Raw genomic sequence first — 18,158 nt, 5'->3', positions numbered from 1 at the left:
ACGAAGTATTACAAGTGGCAGTGAATACAGAAAATCAAGCAAAGAAAGTAATAAAAGAGATACCTCATGTTACAGAAACCAAGAAGAACGGTAAACTTTACATAAAGCCATGTGAAAGTGAATTGTTCATTAAAAATATGCATTTAAAAAGTAAGCATGCGGGGATGTTCGTATTATACAATAATTTAAAAAATTACTACTACATCCATAAGATGAAGGAAACTATCAGAAGCGTAGTAAACAGTTGTCAGGATTGTAAATTTAATAAAAAATTTAGCTACCATAGATTTGAAAATAAAATGGAAATTACCGCAAGTACAGCCTTTGAAAAAATTTGTTCGGATATATACGGTCCTACAAAAATAAAGAATAAAAAATGGTATATTATGACGATTATTGATGTCCACACTAGATATACAAAGGTGTATAAACTAAAAGAAATTACAGATAAAAAGGTGGTAGAGTGTTTCGAACAATGGATCAATGAATTCCCATACCCCAAAACAATAATTACAGATAATGGAACACAGTACACTAGTAACTTAGTGAAAGACTTCTCTTATAGACACAACATAAAATTAGTACATGTACCGAAGTATCATCCCCAGAGCAATGGTATCTGTGAGAGGACAAACAGTACTATTTCGGAAATAATCAGGCTATATAAAAGGGAACCCCTAGAAAATATAATGGAAAATATAGAAATCCGATTAAACCAAAACTATCGAAGATCAATAGGTTGCGCACCAGAAGAATTAGTTGCAGGGACTAATCAATTTGATCCTGAAGGCAGATCTCATTTTAAGAAGATACATAGGAGAAAGAAAAAGAGTTTGTCTAAGAAAAAGATTAATGCAGTTAAAATAGGTGATCTGGTGTATGTAAAGAACTTTAATGGGAAAAAATGGGAGAAGGCATTTACGGGTCCACACCTAGTAGAATTTGTCAGCAGGAATAACCGATGGGTCAAAGTTAAGGGAGTCTACGAGTGGATTCACCTAGGTGATACTAAACTTTGAAATCTAAGGAGAGGTAGATTATGATATACCAAATATCATAAAATATATTTTTAAAATCTTTCCCTCCAAATTCGTTCAGTTTTCCCTCCAACACTTATTTAAATATTTTATCCGGAGAGGGGTACGAAATGATGGAAAGAAAGAATGAAATCAATAATAAAAATCTTCTAAATACTTTCCTCAGTGGTGGATACCACAAGTTTATTAAAGGTGTGGTATTATAAATACCACAAATTATTTATTTTTATTTTATCAATTTTCCCTTTTTGGAAAATAGACCATTCGACCGGTCTATTCCAAAAATCGAATATTTATTTAAATTTATTTCTCACCCCCACTTTTCGAAGGATGACAACACACTTTAACAACAACCATCCTAATTACCATTACCCTTGTAACCCAATGTCAAGGAAGAGCAACCAAGCTAGGGAAGACTTAATGCCCCGTACTCATGGCCCAACGAGCCACAACAATAATAAAATTATTAATATCATAGAATTGTATTTGCTCAGAGGTAGCTCCTCTGGGTTTCGACAAAAGGCTCTTTTGGCCTGTATTGGTTTTTGTTTGTTTGTGACCTGTCATTGCTTTGCTGATGACTTTTCTTCTTGTAGCTCTTGCTTTTTTAAAAAAAACATTTAGAAAAAATAAAATTCTAGAAAATTCATTTTTTCTACTAAAAGTTTTTATCAGAAAAAATGATTTTCTTAACATGTGCATAATGCCACAGTCTGTCTCTCCTAGAACTTTAGATTTTTAATGTGGCTCCAACGTTTATTCCCCTTTAACCTGGCCCAATATCCTTTCTTACTAACCGCTTCAATTCTTCGAAATTTTGTAAATTTACATCCAACCTTATCAGGATTAAATAAGCGTTCTCGGCAGAAATCTCTCACTTTAGCTAACTGTATAGTGGTTGCACTATAAGGATATTTATATGATATTGGTCTTCGCATAGGATCGTATAAATTCTCATAATACTCAAATAATTTATAAGGCACCTTTCTCTTGATGATCTCATATGATAAATCCTTGACACTTCTATCTGTGTACTGAATGAAGGCATTTTTATAGAATCATTTTCCTGCTTAATATCCAAGACTTTAAGAATATTCGACTTCAGATCTAATTTATAGAAATCATTTATACTGGAACTTAGAGACAAAACTTTATCATGTAAGGAATTATTAGAATCATTCTTAGACTTCTTCTCTACATTTTACTCAGAAGACAGAGTAGACACTTTCTTAGGGCGCTTAGTCTCTTTTATTAGACTCTTGTTTTCATTCTCTTTTAAAGAACTTTTCCTAGATTTCTTCTTTTCTTGTAGTGAGCTGTCAAATTTCTAACTATATTTTCATCTTTAATTGAACTTTTGTTATTTTGTCTGTAGAGACTGTCAAACGTTTTATTAGAATTTTCCATACCCTCTTTCGGAAATGTTTTTAAATACTTTTTGTAGCCAATCAAATCCGTCCATTTGTAAGAATATAATTGGTCAGTTTTTGATCGGCTATGACACCCCCTCAATCAGTCTTCGACGTGTCCTTCTTAATATGACTTATGTTAACTCTCAATTCGCCTGCTGAATTTTTCCTTTTGACAAGAAATGCGTCTTCACTTAAAATTTTGACAATAATATAACCAGGTTTCCATTTAGCTTCTAATTTTCCACTTCCTGGGTAATCTCTGTAAACTAAAATATCTTCTCCTATTTTAAACTTTTGCTTTATATCTTTTTTTCCTTTAACGATTATTTGCTGTATTTTTTAAAGTTTAAGTCCCTCTTCCGTATAAGTTCTTGCTTCGTATAGGTCTTAGGGGTAACATTTATTCTCTCATCTATCGCTGTTGTTATTTGCTGACCATTTTTAGAATGTACGGCAATGTTCCTATTGATCGGTTAAACGATAAATGCACTGCCAATGTAGCTTCTTTGACAACTTTTCCCCAGCCAATTTCGTCATAGTTTGCTAATTTTCTAATTTTGTTCGTCAATGTTTGTATGACCCCCTCTACCAATCTGTAGTCTGGTGATGGTATGGCGAACAAAATCCCCATACTATATTATACTTCGAACCTAATGCTTGTACTACGCTGTTGTTAAACTTTAAGCCGTTGTCTGTCAAGATTCTTTCGGGTATTTCATGCTTACTAATGATTAATTCTTTGGTCGCCTTATATATTTCACAGCTGTTTTTGCTTCGTATGATCTTGGTTTCTATTCATTTAGAGTAGTGATCGATCGCTACAAATATGTATCCGCTTACACTGTTGTCCGAAAGTTTCCCAAGCAGTTCAAATCCCCACAGCTGATTGGGTCTCTCTGAAAGTATTACTTTGTTCTTTGTCTTCACGCGTTGATATCCCGGGCGTAGACGTGTTTTGCAATTGCTTACGAATTTCGATATGTCATGGTGCATTCTTTTCCTTTTATGTGCCTGTGAAATCATAAATTTCATGGTATTTGATGTCCCATGCCCTGATATTTTATGATACTCCTCTAGTATGTAGTTTGTTATTATTTTATAACTGATGTAAATCAATGTTACATGTTTCACATTCTTGGTGAATTCTACTAAAACCATCAGCAATCTTATGCTCTCCTTCTATATACTCCAATTCGAAGTCGTATTCCAATTTGAGAGCCCATCTGAGAATCCTACTAGTTGAATCCTTCACTGTCCATGGATAGATTAAAGCTTTGTGGTCTGTTCTTAGCGTAAATTTGCTTCTTAAAAGGTAATGTCTAAATGTTCTATTCCTTTAGCTAAGCCAAGAAGTTCTTTGTCGGTAACTGAATAATTCTTCTGACAATTATCCAGTCTTTTGCTAAAGGCGGCTATCATTTTTTCAGCTCCACCTTTGTTCTTTTGCAGCAGCACTGCTCTTATTCCCGTTTCAGATGCGTCAGTAACCAGAATGAATGGAGCTTTAAAATTTGGCTGTTACGTATTGTATTTTGGCTTAGTACTTTTTTATACGGGTTTAAACGTATCCAGTTGCTTGTCAGTAAGTTTAATTTTTTTACTAAATGTCTGTTTTCGCACTTAAGTACATCATACAAGGGTCCCGTAATTTCTGCCTTCTTTCTCACAAAATCCCTGTCAATAGTTGGCCATTCCTAGAAAACTCCTTAATTCCTTTATGGTGGCAGGAATTGGGTACGCTTGTATATTCTTTATGCGCAATTCGTCTACCTGTATTTTGCCGTTACCAATGACGTTCTCCAAAATCTTTGTTTCCAATCTTAAAAATTTACACTTTTTCTTATTAAGCGATAGATTTCTCGCTCTTATTTTCCCCAATAATATAATCACATGTTTCTTATATTCTTCCTTGTTTTTTTAATATATATTAATATCGTCTAAGTATGGCATCACAAAATTTTGGTTTTCTTTCCTGAATATATTGTCCATTGCCCTTTTAAATGTTGCTGGGGCGTTACATAGTCCGAATGGCATACGATTAAATTCGTATACTTTTCCCTATAAGAAAATGCTGTCTTTCCCTTGTCTTCTTCTTGTAAAGGAATTTGATGAATCCACTAGACGCGTACAGTATTGTAAAAATAGTTGCAGTTGATAGACTGTCAAAAATCTCATCGATTCTAGGTGTCATGTATGCGTCCTTTACTGTTATGCTATTAAGACCTCTATAGTCTACGCACATTCTCCATGTTTTGTCAGACTTCGGTACCATCAGTATTCTGCTACACCAGGGACTTCTGCTTTCCCTTAAAATTCCAAGTTCTAGGAGTTTGTTGATTTCTTCATTTACGGCCTCTTCTTGTGATACTGGTATTCTTCCGTTCCTTTGGCAAATTATCTTTGTACTGTTCGTCTGTATACGAGGACTACCTGCAGTGCAGAGGTTAAAGTCGCTAATTTCTGTTTTAATGACGTCTTCATACTCTTTCAAAATTTAATTCTCTTCTAAATCACATGCGAAGTTCGACATTTGGTTGATTCTATATTTTGGTGCATTTAGAATATCTAAGATCAAATTTTTATTGTCGCATATCACATTTGCTCCTATTATAGCATTTTTTGTCTTTGATTATTAAGGGGGAGAAGATCGCGCCTTTTCCATTATTTCGATTATAGAGTCTTTTAGTTAGCCTTCTATTTTTAATATTTCTTTTCCCATATCTTTACTACACCATTATATCTAATAATTTTATTACGTTCTTCCTGTGGAATATCATTGTAATTTTTGAAACATCGGCCCCAGTGTCTAGTAGTACTTTCGTATTTTTATTGTAGAGACGGCTTTCCACAAAAAAACGGGTTAAAACTATTTTGTACATGATGTAAAAAAAATTCAATTTCTTTATAATCATGGTCTTTCTCGTCACTTTCGTATTGTTACACAGCATTTATATTTTTTCTCTTCAAGTTGTTTCTTTCTCTATTGAGTATTATGGTTAACGTCTTGTAGTCTCTTGTGGAATGATTACATTCCCCGTGGAGTGTGCACCGTTTATTATTATGTCGCAGTGGTTTTTCGTGGATTGTGCTTCTTTTAAATCCTTTTTCTTTGTAAAAATTAGTGTGGGGCCCTCTGCCCGCGTTGTCGTGTAGTTTAGTCCTAGCTAACATCTTATCGGGATATGGAATCCACGACATCTCCTCGGCCTTTTGTATGAATCCTTGCCACGTCTGGACTGTAGTTGCTGTCTGGTATAGCAGCGCTTTTATCTCCATTGGTGATTTATTATGACCATTTGGCACCAAGCGTCAAAATTTATAAGAGATCTCTCATATATTACAGTAACTTACTGTAGCATCTGCGAGTAATCTTCTCTCGTCTCTGGGACCGTTATTGAGAGGAACCTGCTTAGTGTTATATCGTTGTTTTTATATATTCCAAATCTTTTCTTCATTAAGTGAAGTATCTCCTCTAAGCTGACTGTCTCCATTTTTCCGCCTAATGTCTGGGAAGCCCAAGATAATGCTTTATCCGAGCTTGCTCACCAATGCCGCTTTGAATTGATCAATGGTCCATTTAGAAACTTCCCTTACCAACATTATGTCTCTCGGCCAGACATTTACATCCTCACCTGCTTCTCCTGTGAAGCATTCGACATTGTTTGTCGTTGTCGCCATGTCAAACGTTTTATTAGAATTTTCCATCCCCCCTTTCATAAATGTTTTTAAATACTTTTTGTAACCAATCAAATCTGTTTATTTGTAAAATATGATTGGTCAGTATTTGATCGGCTACGACAATATAAATGCATGAATATTAAATCAAAGAATTATTACATATTTAAATAATGTATAATGTTTTTTAATTTGCTACATATATTGGACTTTTCATATTGATATTGTAATTTTTGTTGTCTGTTAATGCGTTGCTGTGTATTTTTTCATTAAATTGAACAGTTATACTTGTCATTGTTGTTATTTGAACCTGATAAAAAATAACATAAAACCGATGACTTTGATACAAAAAACCTTATTCAAGTTTATAAATTCGTTAAAACATCATATTAAACAAGGTGATAATATTTAAGTCTTGGAGTTTAGAGAAATCCCAATAAAATTATGATGAATTTATTGTTTACTGGCTTGCACCTTTTTTATAACATTTGACATGTTAAAGCTTTTTAAAAACAATATAAAAAGTACGAAACATATAGTTTGTTTTTGTATGTATTTTGTCGTTAAAAATATGTTTCTATATATTAGTTACGATTATATAGTTAAATTTCTCGAGCTATACATATTACCTCGGAAGTTAAATAATGTAATGCTTTTTTTTTAAAAGTACTATCATAATTTGAAGAATTGCTACGAAGTTTGGATTGTTAATTTTTTTTTACAAACAAACAAAATTAATATATTTATATGATAAATCATTAAACAACGATCAGAAAAACAAACATATTGTTAATATAAACAATTTAAAAATTTAAATATAAATTAATTAAATTCAAAAAATTTGTTATTTTAACATATAGAGTAATTATTTAATTAACAATTTTGTTTAATCTGATTTTTTTTAATGATAATTTAGTATTTAAATTCATTTTTATTTATGGATATAAAATATTCAAAAAACGAAGATGAAAAATATGTAGAAGCTTTGTTTGGTCTGTTGAGGATGCGTAAGGATAAAAAAGTTTATCCTAAAAAACTGAATTTTACACGAATCCAACTTTTTGTTTTGAAAAAAATTTTTAGGTTGACGGTTTATCCTTCTAAGGATTTAAAAAATGACATCGCATCGATACTAAATTTAAGCACTTGTTCGATTGATGACTGGTTTGTAAATGAGCGAAAATTATGTTTACGACCATCTACAACGAATAAATTATATGCAGTAGTTACGCCCAGGAAACTACTTCAAATATACAATGATGCATTGTATATTTATTTGCAATAGAACGTAAGAATTTTGTTAGTATACATAAACTTTTTTTCCGATCTGAAATCTTCATATAATCTTTTTGCACCTTTCATAAAAAAATAAATCCTTTGTTTGTGTTTACTTTAAAGCATCCTTTATATTGCATAACACAAAAATAAAAAAAAATGTAAATAATTTATAAAAGCCAATGGGGACTGAAGATTTTCCATTAGTCCAAGAAGAATGTTTTAAACTAATGTTTTTATTATTCTTCATACCCTTCTGGGTATGATTTTCTTTTATATTTATAGGCGGGAAAATATTATACATTTTCCCTCCATAAACATAGTGGGAGAAGGAAAAGAATACTTATAGAATCGTATTCTCTGAGCTTTAGGTCAATCTTAGGACCTATGGAGATCTGTCACTTGACAGCCAATTTAGCTAGATGTTTTTTATTTTAATTTTTTTAGTAATGTTATATTATGTAAAATGTTTTTTATAAGGAATTTATATCAATTCTATAAACTAAGCGATAGATATTATGCGACTGTATTTGTATTATGCCCTTAGATCATAGTGCTTCATTTATTAGTCACACATTATTGAATTCTATTAATTAGGATGCATCAAAATCATACAATAATATTGCAAGCATATCAATCTTATTACATGTATTTTTCAAAACAAACTCTTTGTTTTGCTGCTTATAAATATTTGATGCCAACAAACATTTGACGATCTCAATTTTATGATTTGAAATACTGTTAAAATAATAATCGCACCACCATAGCGTACTCACGAGTCACCGATGGTATCTGTTATTATTTTTAAGGTAAGGTTTCGTCGAAGTTTCTCAAAATTATTAAAATAGCTTTTGACCTAACCAGCTGTGCCATATTTGAACAAATAAAATTTAATTTAATTATTTTTTGTTTGCGTCGCATTAGATATTCCTATTAGAGAGGTTTTCTGAATATTGAATATTTTTTATTCTCGAGTTTGAAAGAATCGTTGATTAATACTTTGTCTCATGATGTCGTGATGTCATGACGAAGATTGGCTCGGTCGAATAATGTATTTTCAAAAAAATAAAAAAACAGTTACATTTCCTTAGCGAAGATTTTAACATATTTTTTTTATAGTTTTTTCTATTTTAAAGTTGATACAAAAATAATATATATTATAAGTAGTTTTATTAAAGTCTAAACTTGATACCGCATTTATCAGGCGTTCACTTTCGAAATCATTTGATAATGGTTTAATCAATTTATCTACAACACGAATACTTCTATATTATACTTTCTTGTGCGCTCTTATCTGGAAAGCTCTACACTTTTTCTGACTATAAAAAGACTCAGTTCCTTAAATTGGCTCAACGGTCTGAGCCCGGACTTTCCTTATTTTTATTACGTACTAAATCCGGGCACAGACCATAAAGTGGAGAAATGTTTATACGAAGAATATCCCAAGAGTCAAAATTTCACGGATTTTTTATATTTCATTTAGATTCGCATTTCTTACACTAAACTTTTTTATTTTTTAGATGATTTTTTCAAAAATATTCTACCCTTATGGCATGTCTGGACCACTTGACAGTAGGTCAAAAATCTTCCAAGATTCACATGAGGCAATATATTGGCTAATGGATGAAAATCTACTAAAAACAGCCATATAATGTACAAATGGATCTTTTATAATGGTATTAATTTCGGGATTTATGTACAAAGCCGCCACCAGTTTAAGTGTAGGGGAAAGGAGGGATGTGAAACATTAATGGGAGTTTTTCATAAAACTTCATTTTCTATTCCCGAATACCTATACATATTTATTTGTATATTCCGGATCCATCTACTGAAAAACAGTCTAAACTAAACCTCAACAAAAATTCACGTGTTTAAGCTTCCAGTGTCCTTAGGGTTAAAAAAATTATATGAAGCACTGCAAAAAGGAAGTATCAAACACCAAAAAAATAGGGTGTTGAAAAAGTGACTAAAGCCGATGAAACGGTTATTGTAAAGGGGAAATTTGCAAATCACATAAAAAAGATATGACACAGCCCGAAACTGTACATGGTTGGTAGGTACACTAAACGAGCAAACGCAAGAATTGAGAATCGAGATAGTACCTAACCGGACTATCCATGCGATGATTCAGTTTTTCAAAAAATACATAAAAAACGAAACGACTTGCATAATTGACATCGTAAAACTTATCCCGCAGCAGTAGAATCATTTATTATCATCGCATTGTAGTATACGATTGCGACTTTAAAAACGAAGCAGGAGAGACCACAAATTTAATAGAGGGAGTCTGGTCACGACTTAAATCTAATATAATAGCTAGAAAATAGAATAAAGAAAAACGAACTCAGATTTATTGGAGGATTTAAATAAAGAAGAAGGTGCGCAATAAATAAAAATATGAATAGTTGGGGAGAGAATTTCATTGAAATTATCAAAGTTTCCTCAGAATAAAATGCTTTTATTATTATTGTTATTTCGTTTCTCTCTAAAGTTCCCCCGTTGAGAGAAAAAAAGTCCGGCCTCGGACCGTTGCGCCCCTTAATTTAACCAATTTTTCTCGGATTCATTAAGATAACCATGCCTCTTCCAAGATCTATTTGTCGCAAAAATCGACCCATTACACAAAAATTAAAATGTAAGTCTGCCATTTTAAACACTTTTTAATTCAAGAGCCACTGTGGCGTTTTATGTCTATAAATATTTTTTCAAAAAAATCCCATTTTTGAAAAGTCAAGGCGGCATAAATGATTAAAAAATAAATCACTTTTAAAAAAATTGGTACATGACCGTTTGGAACCCTCTTTGAAAAATTCAAAAAAAGGGCAAAATAAAAAAAATTAATAAAAAAGAGACTTAACGATTTATTTAAAATAATAAAAGAAGAAAATTTATCCGTTGATTAAAGAAAATTTGGAAGGCCCAGATGAACTGTAAAAATACTCATAGTGTTCGTCTTGGTTTATTCAATGTATGGATAGAATATCTCTTATAGAAATGAGCTAAAACCAACTAAATTATTTGGTATTATGACTCAGAATCGCTAGGGGTTACACCATTGATGAGGTGATTCATAATACTGTGTCCATCCCTTTGCTTGTTTAATGTGGCCTCGTATGCTACCCATTGGTTAGAGATCATAATAGAAACAGGTTATACATTATATTGTATTGCCTTAAGGAAATAGCAGTATTTCTACTAGTTACAGAAACGAGCAAAGCGCACGCCGATTCTGAATCAGATGTTTTCAAAATAATTTTTTTTTGTTTTCCATGTATAAATACATTTCATTTTTAAAAGACTCATCTGCCTCAACAAACATTGTTTTTGACAATTTTGCCATTTTTTAAAAGAGGGTCCTTTAAAATTTCAAAGCGGGTTACAAACGGCCATCTACCAAAAATTCATATAATCTTATTAATATATTAGGAAACAGTCTTGTTATGGACCTTGCTGAAGTCTCGTTTTTACTTCAATATAATTTTCTTTAATAGTGTGAATATGGGAGCTATTAAGATATTTACAAACTATAGTTTATGATTAACAGTTTTATGCTCGGCCGAATTTTCTTTGAATATAGTTTGAGATGGAAAGAGTCATTGTGTATTATTGATTCACAGTAAGTACTATTTTTGTTCAATCCTTTAAGAATAGATTTTCTATTTTCACTGAAATCGTTTTTGATCTTCTATGTGCAATTCTTTAACCACTCAAAAAATTTAGGCATCTAGACACGGCGTCATCTGTGGTATAAACTTGAAGAAATTGTCTTTCATCTATTTATAAATTATCCCCGAAATGCTATTTTACAAGATAATTATAAACTGATTTTCCTCATTAAAAAATTATTTTTTAATTATTGGTCTTATACATTTATGATCAATATTGAGTAATTCTGATTCAGCGGCATGTTTAACTTTCCAAGACCATACTTTATTTTCTAACAAAATGTCTAAAATACTTCGTATTGTAATTTAATGGGTGTCTTTTGATAATGACACTTTGATTCTCCATGCTTTTCAAACAACTATAGCTACAAAATTATTTTTTGTAGTTTTTTTTGTTTCAGCATCGCATTTTGGACACTTCACAGTCTTCTTTACATTTGACATTATTTAATTGTTCATGAGCTTTATCTCTCGACATTTCATCTTTGGGGAAAAAATGACAAATTTGCTTTAATGCCCTTTTTGACCACGAAGGTCCAAAAACATAATAACCTTTATTGTAACATATATATTTATATAATAACGAAATAAATATATCGCGCGATAACAAGAAAAGGTCTAGAGGCTAATCTAACTTCCTAATTAGTTATAGAATATTACGTGAAGTTTATTCGCAAGCGATGTTAAAGTATAATTAAATTAGCAATATAATAACAAATAAATTTTGTTTGTATGCTACGAAAACATTAAACTATAAAGAACTAAATACATTTTATGTGTATAGACAATTAAATTTTGAACGACACAAAAATACTTAAACAGCTATTGGAAAACATAATCTAAATATTGCACATCACAACAAATAAGTATGAAAAATTAGAGGTGAAATTTCGCAGAATTGACCTCCATGAGATCTAATGAATATAATGTTATATATTCTAACATTTCCGAACCCCCAATTATGGAAAATAAATACATGGGTTCGATACTAAATCGTGAGTTAACAAGTGTTGGCTGTGGCCAAGAGGCCATAAAAATTCTGCAGGATTATGAGAACATGTTAAAGAAATCTGAGTTATTGAGTGTAAAAGCGATGAAGATTTGAAGAAAATTATTTTTGAAAAGGGAAGTTTAGAGCTGAAAATTTTTATGGTTATGAATATAAGTTTAGAGGATCATCATGACATGATATGAATACGACTAAAAGAGATTGTAAAAGATTATGAAGATGGAGAAGGGAGATTTAGAATGATTGAAGAGGTCACAAAGAATTTGACAAAAGGTATATATACAGAGTAGATAGTGCGTAGGAGACGGCATGTGAGGTCTATGAGATGTTTTTATTGTGAAAGTGTAGTACAATAAAGTAATAGATGTTATAATAGATACAGAGAGGAGAGGAATAAACAAGAATGTGAGAAGATATATCAAGAGGACAGTAGCAGCAGCGATGAAAGATATTAGGAATACTTGGGCCGTAAAAAACGAAAGAAACAGATAGAGGATAGGTTGGATCACTATGGGAACAAACTAGAAAAGTAGAAGAGATCAAGAAGAGAAATTACGAGACGACAGCATTTAAAGGGTCAACTTTAGAAGATGTTAATAAGAAATTTAAAACCGTTATTGATGAAAAATAAGGAAAGAATTAAATATCGTAGAATAGAGAAATATTAAATAAAGACCGAAGCATAAAAAAGTCGTGCAGAAGGGACAGATGATTCCTCAAGCGCATAAAATGATCTATTTTAACACATAGAGGATTTAGAAGAAAGAAATGTGATTAAAAGATCAACTTCTGAATGGAGGAATCCGATAAAGGCTATAATTAAGCCGAATGGTAGCATACGTTTAGTCAGTAATCTTATTGCACTAGACGATTTAGTAGAAAAGGATCATATGAGCTATGCAACATCAGGGATATTATTAGGTTTACGCAAGTCATAAGATTATGAGCGTTATTGACCTTAAAGAAGCCTTTATGGGTGTTGAGATAGAAGAAGCTTATAAGCACAAGACCGCGTTTGAGTTAATAAGAAAGTATACGAGTGGAACAGCATGATCATGGGGTTTGAAAATTAGCCACAGATCATGCAAAAGATTAAAAATAAGATTTTTGAAAAATATTTGGGAAGAGGTATAGAAGTTTATATGGATGATATTGTGATACACGCCAAGACTAGAGAAGAACACGACAGATTGTTCTTAGAGACAATGACGCTGTTAGAAGAGAATAACATGAGATTAAACTCGAAGAAGATATAGCATTGTCAATCAGAAGTTAAATTATTGGATTAACATTGAATGGAAAGGATATGATGCCATTTGAGATGAAAAAGAATGAGGCATTAGAGTTCTCGAAGCCGTAAAATGTAATAGACGTAAGAAGATTTTTTAGGATTAAGTGTTAATTCACAGGATTTATAGAAGAAACGATTCACATGACAGATTGCCGAAGAGGGAAAAACAAAAGTTAACATTGGACTGAGGAGTTGGATATTGAATTTGAGAATATAAAAAAAGTGCTCGAGAAAAAGGAAAATTGAGGATTGTTAATTACGAGAAAGAATTTTATTAAGAACGAATGCGAGTAATATTGGTATGGGAGCTGTATAAATGCAGAAAAATTAAAAAGAAAAATGGGTGCTTCTTTGGTATGCGATCGGACACCAAGACCCCCCTTGTAAAGGAAAATATGAAAAAACGTTAAAAAATACTATAAATTTGATTTAATTATGTAAATTATATAATAAATCAACATAACAGTCGTAAAACTCTTCTAAATTGTCCCCTCTACAAAACTTTTCCTAAATATAAATTCATTGAGCCATGAATCAATTTCATTACTCTTAACTCCATGTTCTTTGGTCATTTCAGATTTTAGCTGCGACCATACATTCTTAATGTTATTGGTATGAGTACCATCTGTAGATTTAAACCCGATAGAGTGGTTTACTACCTTATGTTCAAGACAAAGATTTCGTGCTACACTTGGATAACTCGGATGACCATCACTATGTAAAAATCGAACCAACGCCTATTTTACCTTCTAGAGCAGCTGTTAAACACTCGACTTTCCTATTATCCACCACTGTAATGTAAAACTTCGTAGGATTAGATGCTTCTACTATACCTAGTATTCAAACAGTATCAGGGATTATATCATCACAACTTGTTGGATTTCTTATTTTACCTCTTCTACAAATTACAGACTCATCAACTTGGACAATTTTTCCTGATCCACCAATAATAAGCCTCTTAGAAATTTTGTTTTTAAAATTTCTCTAATTCTTTTTTTTTTGCATCGGAAACTGTTGATGAAGAAACTCCTAGTTTTGCCTCTAAAGTAAAATAACTACTCTTACACAAAATTAAAAATATTAATTCACAAAAATTATATAAAGGTAACTTGCTTCCTTTGTTAACTGATATTTTAGCACTGCAATTATTATTAGAACACCTGTAACCACTCTTTTAACCTCTCTCTCCTTATATAATACAACATTTAAAATCTCATTGCATTTAAAGCACGTCTTTTGCTCTTTCGAGACTTCTAACTCAAGTAATATGTTTAAACAGTCGTCACAACCATAGAAAGCCTTTGTATTGCCTTTATTTTGATTTTCGTGCTTTTCTTTGATATGCGATCAGAAATTTTAAAGTCACTATTTTCCATTTTTAGGGGGTCAGAATTTTTTTTAAAAAAAATCTGATCGCATAATAAAGAAGCACCGAAAAATGAGTGCCTGTACAATGGGCATCAAGAAAATTTACTCCGACTATATCTAGATACGAAATTAGCGAGAAAGAGATATATGCTGTATTTTGGGGCAAAATGAAATTTGAGTATGAACTAAGAGGAAGAAGGTTTAAAGTTAAAACTGATCATAAGGCTTTCGCAGAAATAAGGAGAAAGCCATGTTTTAATAATAATGGAAATAACAGTAATAAGAGATGATTCAAGTGTTCGATTTTGAGATTGAATATAGGCAACCCGACCAGATGGTTGTTGCGATGCATTGAGCAGAATCCATGAGGAAAATGAACCGAAGAGAGAAATGATAAGACGAAGAGCAGAGAAACAGATAGCGGGGAAATGGTTAAAGCACGTTGAGAAGGTCGAGGACAAAGAGTACTGGAATTTTGATTCTGGTCGTAGGGCGGAATGCCCGCATTAGGTGATAGGTTAGAGTTCATGAAGAGGTCCCACGAAGAACAGACCTACAGAAAACTAGGAAGTGTTTATTATGCTATAAAATTTAACTATTATTGAACGGTTAAAAAAGAAGATATAAAGATTATGATAAAAAAATGTGATGAGTGCCAAAAATACAATCGAAAAAATCAGGGGGATGAGATTTTATTGCAACAAGTACGAACCTAGAAAAGGTGGAAATGGATTTAAACGATTATAGAGATTTGAGGAAATTCGTTTTAGTGTTATTGATTACTATACGAGAGTCGCATGGGGTTGAGTGTTGGAAGATAAGCGTGCTAGCTCGATAACTGGATTTATAGAATATTTGTGTAGAAATGTTAAAAGACCAGAAGAAATCATATCTGACAAGGGAAGAGAATTTGCAAATGAGGAATTTAGAGAGTTATGTAGAAAGTTGGATATGACCTACAAGAAGATCAGTATTGAATCACATAGAAGAAATGTAAGAGTTGGAAGCGTCATAGGTACGTTAAGAAAATCTGTTTTGAAAATGAATCCCAAAAATAGCTATGAAATAAGAGTTATGAAGGCACATAAGATATATAATAATAGTTACCATGAAGGTCTAAGATGCACACTATTTATGGCAGTTAAAGATAATACGGGCAATGTAATATCGAGAAATGACCAGAAAATGATTATAGCAAGCGATTTAAAAAATATGTAGAGAAAAGTTCGTCGAAGGACGGAGAGTGCAAGTTACAAAGAGTGAAAATTTAAAAGGGTGCAATAAGTATAAAAAGGGTAGATTTTTGGATATCAGGATTATCAAGATTGTGTGTCCTTGGGATTCTTATATAGTGAAACTAGCGTATGCACACCCGTTCTGAGAACGGGTTGTTTGTGTTTGCATGGGTACATGTTTTAATTTTATCACATTATATTTATTCTTTAAAAAAATGGCATAGTTTTTGTACGCTCACGGCGCATTTTATCATCTTTTATCTCATCCTTATTGGAAGAAAAATGGCATAGTGCTTGTACGCTCACGGCGCATTTCTTCATCTCTTGGCTCTTATGGGCCAATTAGTTCACGTAGAACTACATTTTTGACATTGCCCCTGTTTCCCCCCAACTTGACTCTCAAGTTTTCACTCTTCTTCACTCTTGACAAAGCTACGTATAATTGACCATGAGAAAATACATCCTCAGGCAAATACACTCCCACTTTGTCAAAAGACTGTCCCTGTGCTTTATGTATTGTCATCGCATATGACAATACCACAGGAAACTGTCTTCTTTTAAGTACAAACGGAAGAAGAGTGTCACTTGGCATCATGTCTATCTTTGGTATAACAGCAAGGGTGCCCCTTCCCCTTCCTGTTATTATTTCACCTAAGATGTAATTATCTTTAAGACCTTTTATCTTCAATCTGGTCCCATTTAATAATCCATTCTTAGGATCAATATTGCGTAACAACATCACTATTGCCCCTATCTTCAATACTAACTTATGTGGAGGAAGTCCTGATGGCTGTTGCATGTTCAAGAACTCAAGAGGAAATCTCAGTTGTTCTTCGATATCCTCTGATTCTATAGCATCAGAACTCACATATACCCTCGAAGGTCCTTTGAGAAGGTTTAACACTTTGGCATTCAATTCATTTGCATGTTCATTTTTGCTCGTTAAGATAATCTTATCAAACAAAGAATCATCACCTGCTTCAATTTTGATTGTTCCAAAAATGCTATCGACTATGTCCCCTTCTTCAAGATATTCTTTGGGTATCTCCACACATCCTTTACTATCTCTAGTACGCCCCTCACCTATATCTAACAACCACTTATTAAACTCCAATTGATTATAAGATCTCATGTTCGTTTCAAGCTTTAGTACACAGACATGTACCCAAAGTCTTGAACTAATTAATGAGTTCTCGATGATATCATTTGGAGTACCCTTCATTACAATGGTTGATGTCTGTCTAAAGTCACCACCCAACAATAAGGTCTTCCCTCCAAAGATATCATTATTATTACAGAGTCTTTTAAGCACCTCATCTATTGCGTCCAATGCATGTTTTGACATCATCGAAACTTCATCTATCAGCAATAATGAGGCCTTTATTATTCTCTCTGCTTCTGGAGTATTTTGCTTTAGTCTAGATACGCTGGTCTCTGTCAAAGGAACAGGAAGTTTCATACAACTATGCATTGTTCTTCCATCCTTTAATAAATCTGCAGCAATACCTGTGGTTGCCATCTGTATTGAAGATTTTTTACTCTTACTTAGATACTCGATCAGGACATTATATAAATATGTCTTTCCTGATCCAGCTGGTCCATCTAAAAAGAATAAATTGCCTCTTTTATCTATATTATCTGTAATTATATCAAAGGCATTTCTCTGGTTTTCATTCAAAGAGGATATCATCTGATCTAGATCTTGTTCATTATCAAAGACGGCTCTTTCATTCTTGATATAGTTAATCGGCTCATCTAAACCCAGAGCATTTAAGCTCCATCCATGAGCATTAACTATATCTTTTAATCTACTTAATATTTCGTCTCTACTATTCTGATCTAGATCTTCAGACATATCTCCAAGATACTTCTCAAAGAGTTCTTTGGTATTTTTAGGCTTATTGAAAGCACAAATATATCCAAACAATGCTCTTATTATTGATGGGGACTCGGTTGATACAGCCTCATCCAAAGCCCTTTCCCATTCTTTATCATCTTGAAGAAGTCCTCTTTCTTCCACCGCCTCTGCGAAAGAACTGTAAACTACACCATTTACAGTTCTCAAATCCTCATATGACTTAACCCCCTTTACATTGATCAATAGAACTCTGAGGCTAAATCTTTCCTTCTCTATTGGAGATACAGAATAAAGTCTAGTAATTATCTTACTATACTTATTCTTTCTCCTAAT

General features: G+C 32.5%; 1 protein-coding gene across 1 annotated transcript; it reads left to right on the top strand.

The window, feature by feature from the left end:
• Nucleotides 1-7,061: 7,061 nt before the first annotated feature.
• VNE69_04160 (homeobox domain-containing protein 9) lies at nt 7,062-7,409 on the top strand (the record flags this gene model as incomplete). The annotated part of the gene is made up of 1 exon (XM_065473408.1): nt 7,062-7,409. The coding sequence occupies one exon, from the start codon at nt 7,062-7,064 to the stop codon at nt 7,407-7,409; it is 348 nt and encodes a 115-aa protein (XP_065329480.1).
• Nucleotides 7,410-18,158: the final 10,749 nt, after the last annotated feature.

This window comes from Vairimorpha necatrix, chromosome 4, assembly GCF_036630325.1.
Source record: "Vairimorpha necatrix chromosome 4, complete sequence".
NCBI classification, from domain to species: Eukaryota; Fungi; Microsporidia; family Nosematidae; genus Vairimorpha; species Vairimorpha necatrix.
Note: the sequence above shows the minus strand (reverse complement) of the source record. Positions and strands in the feature narration are given on the sequence as shown.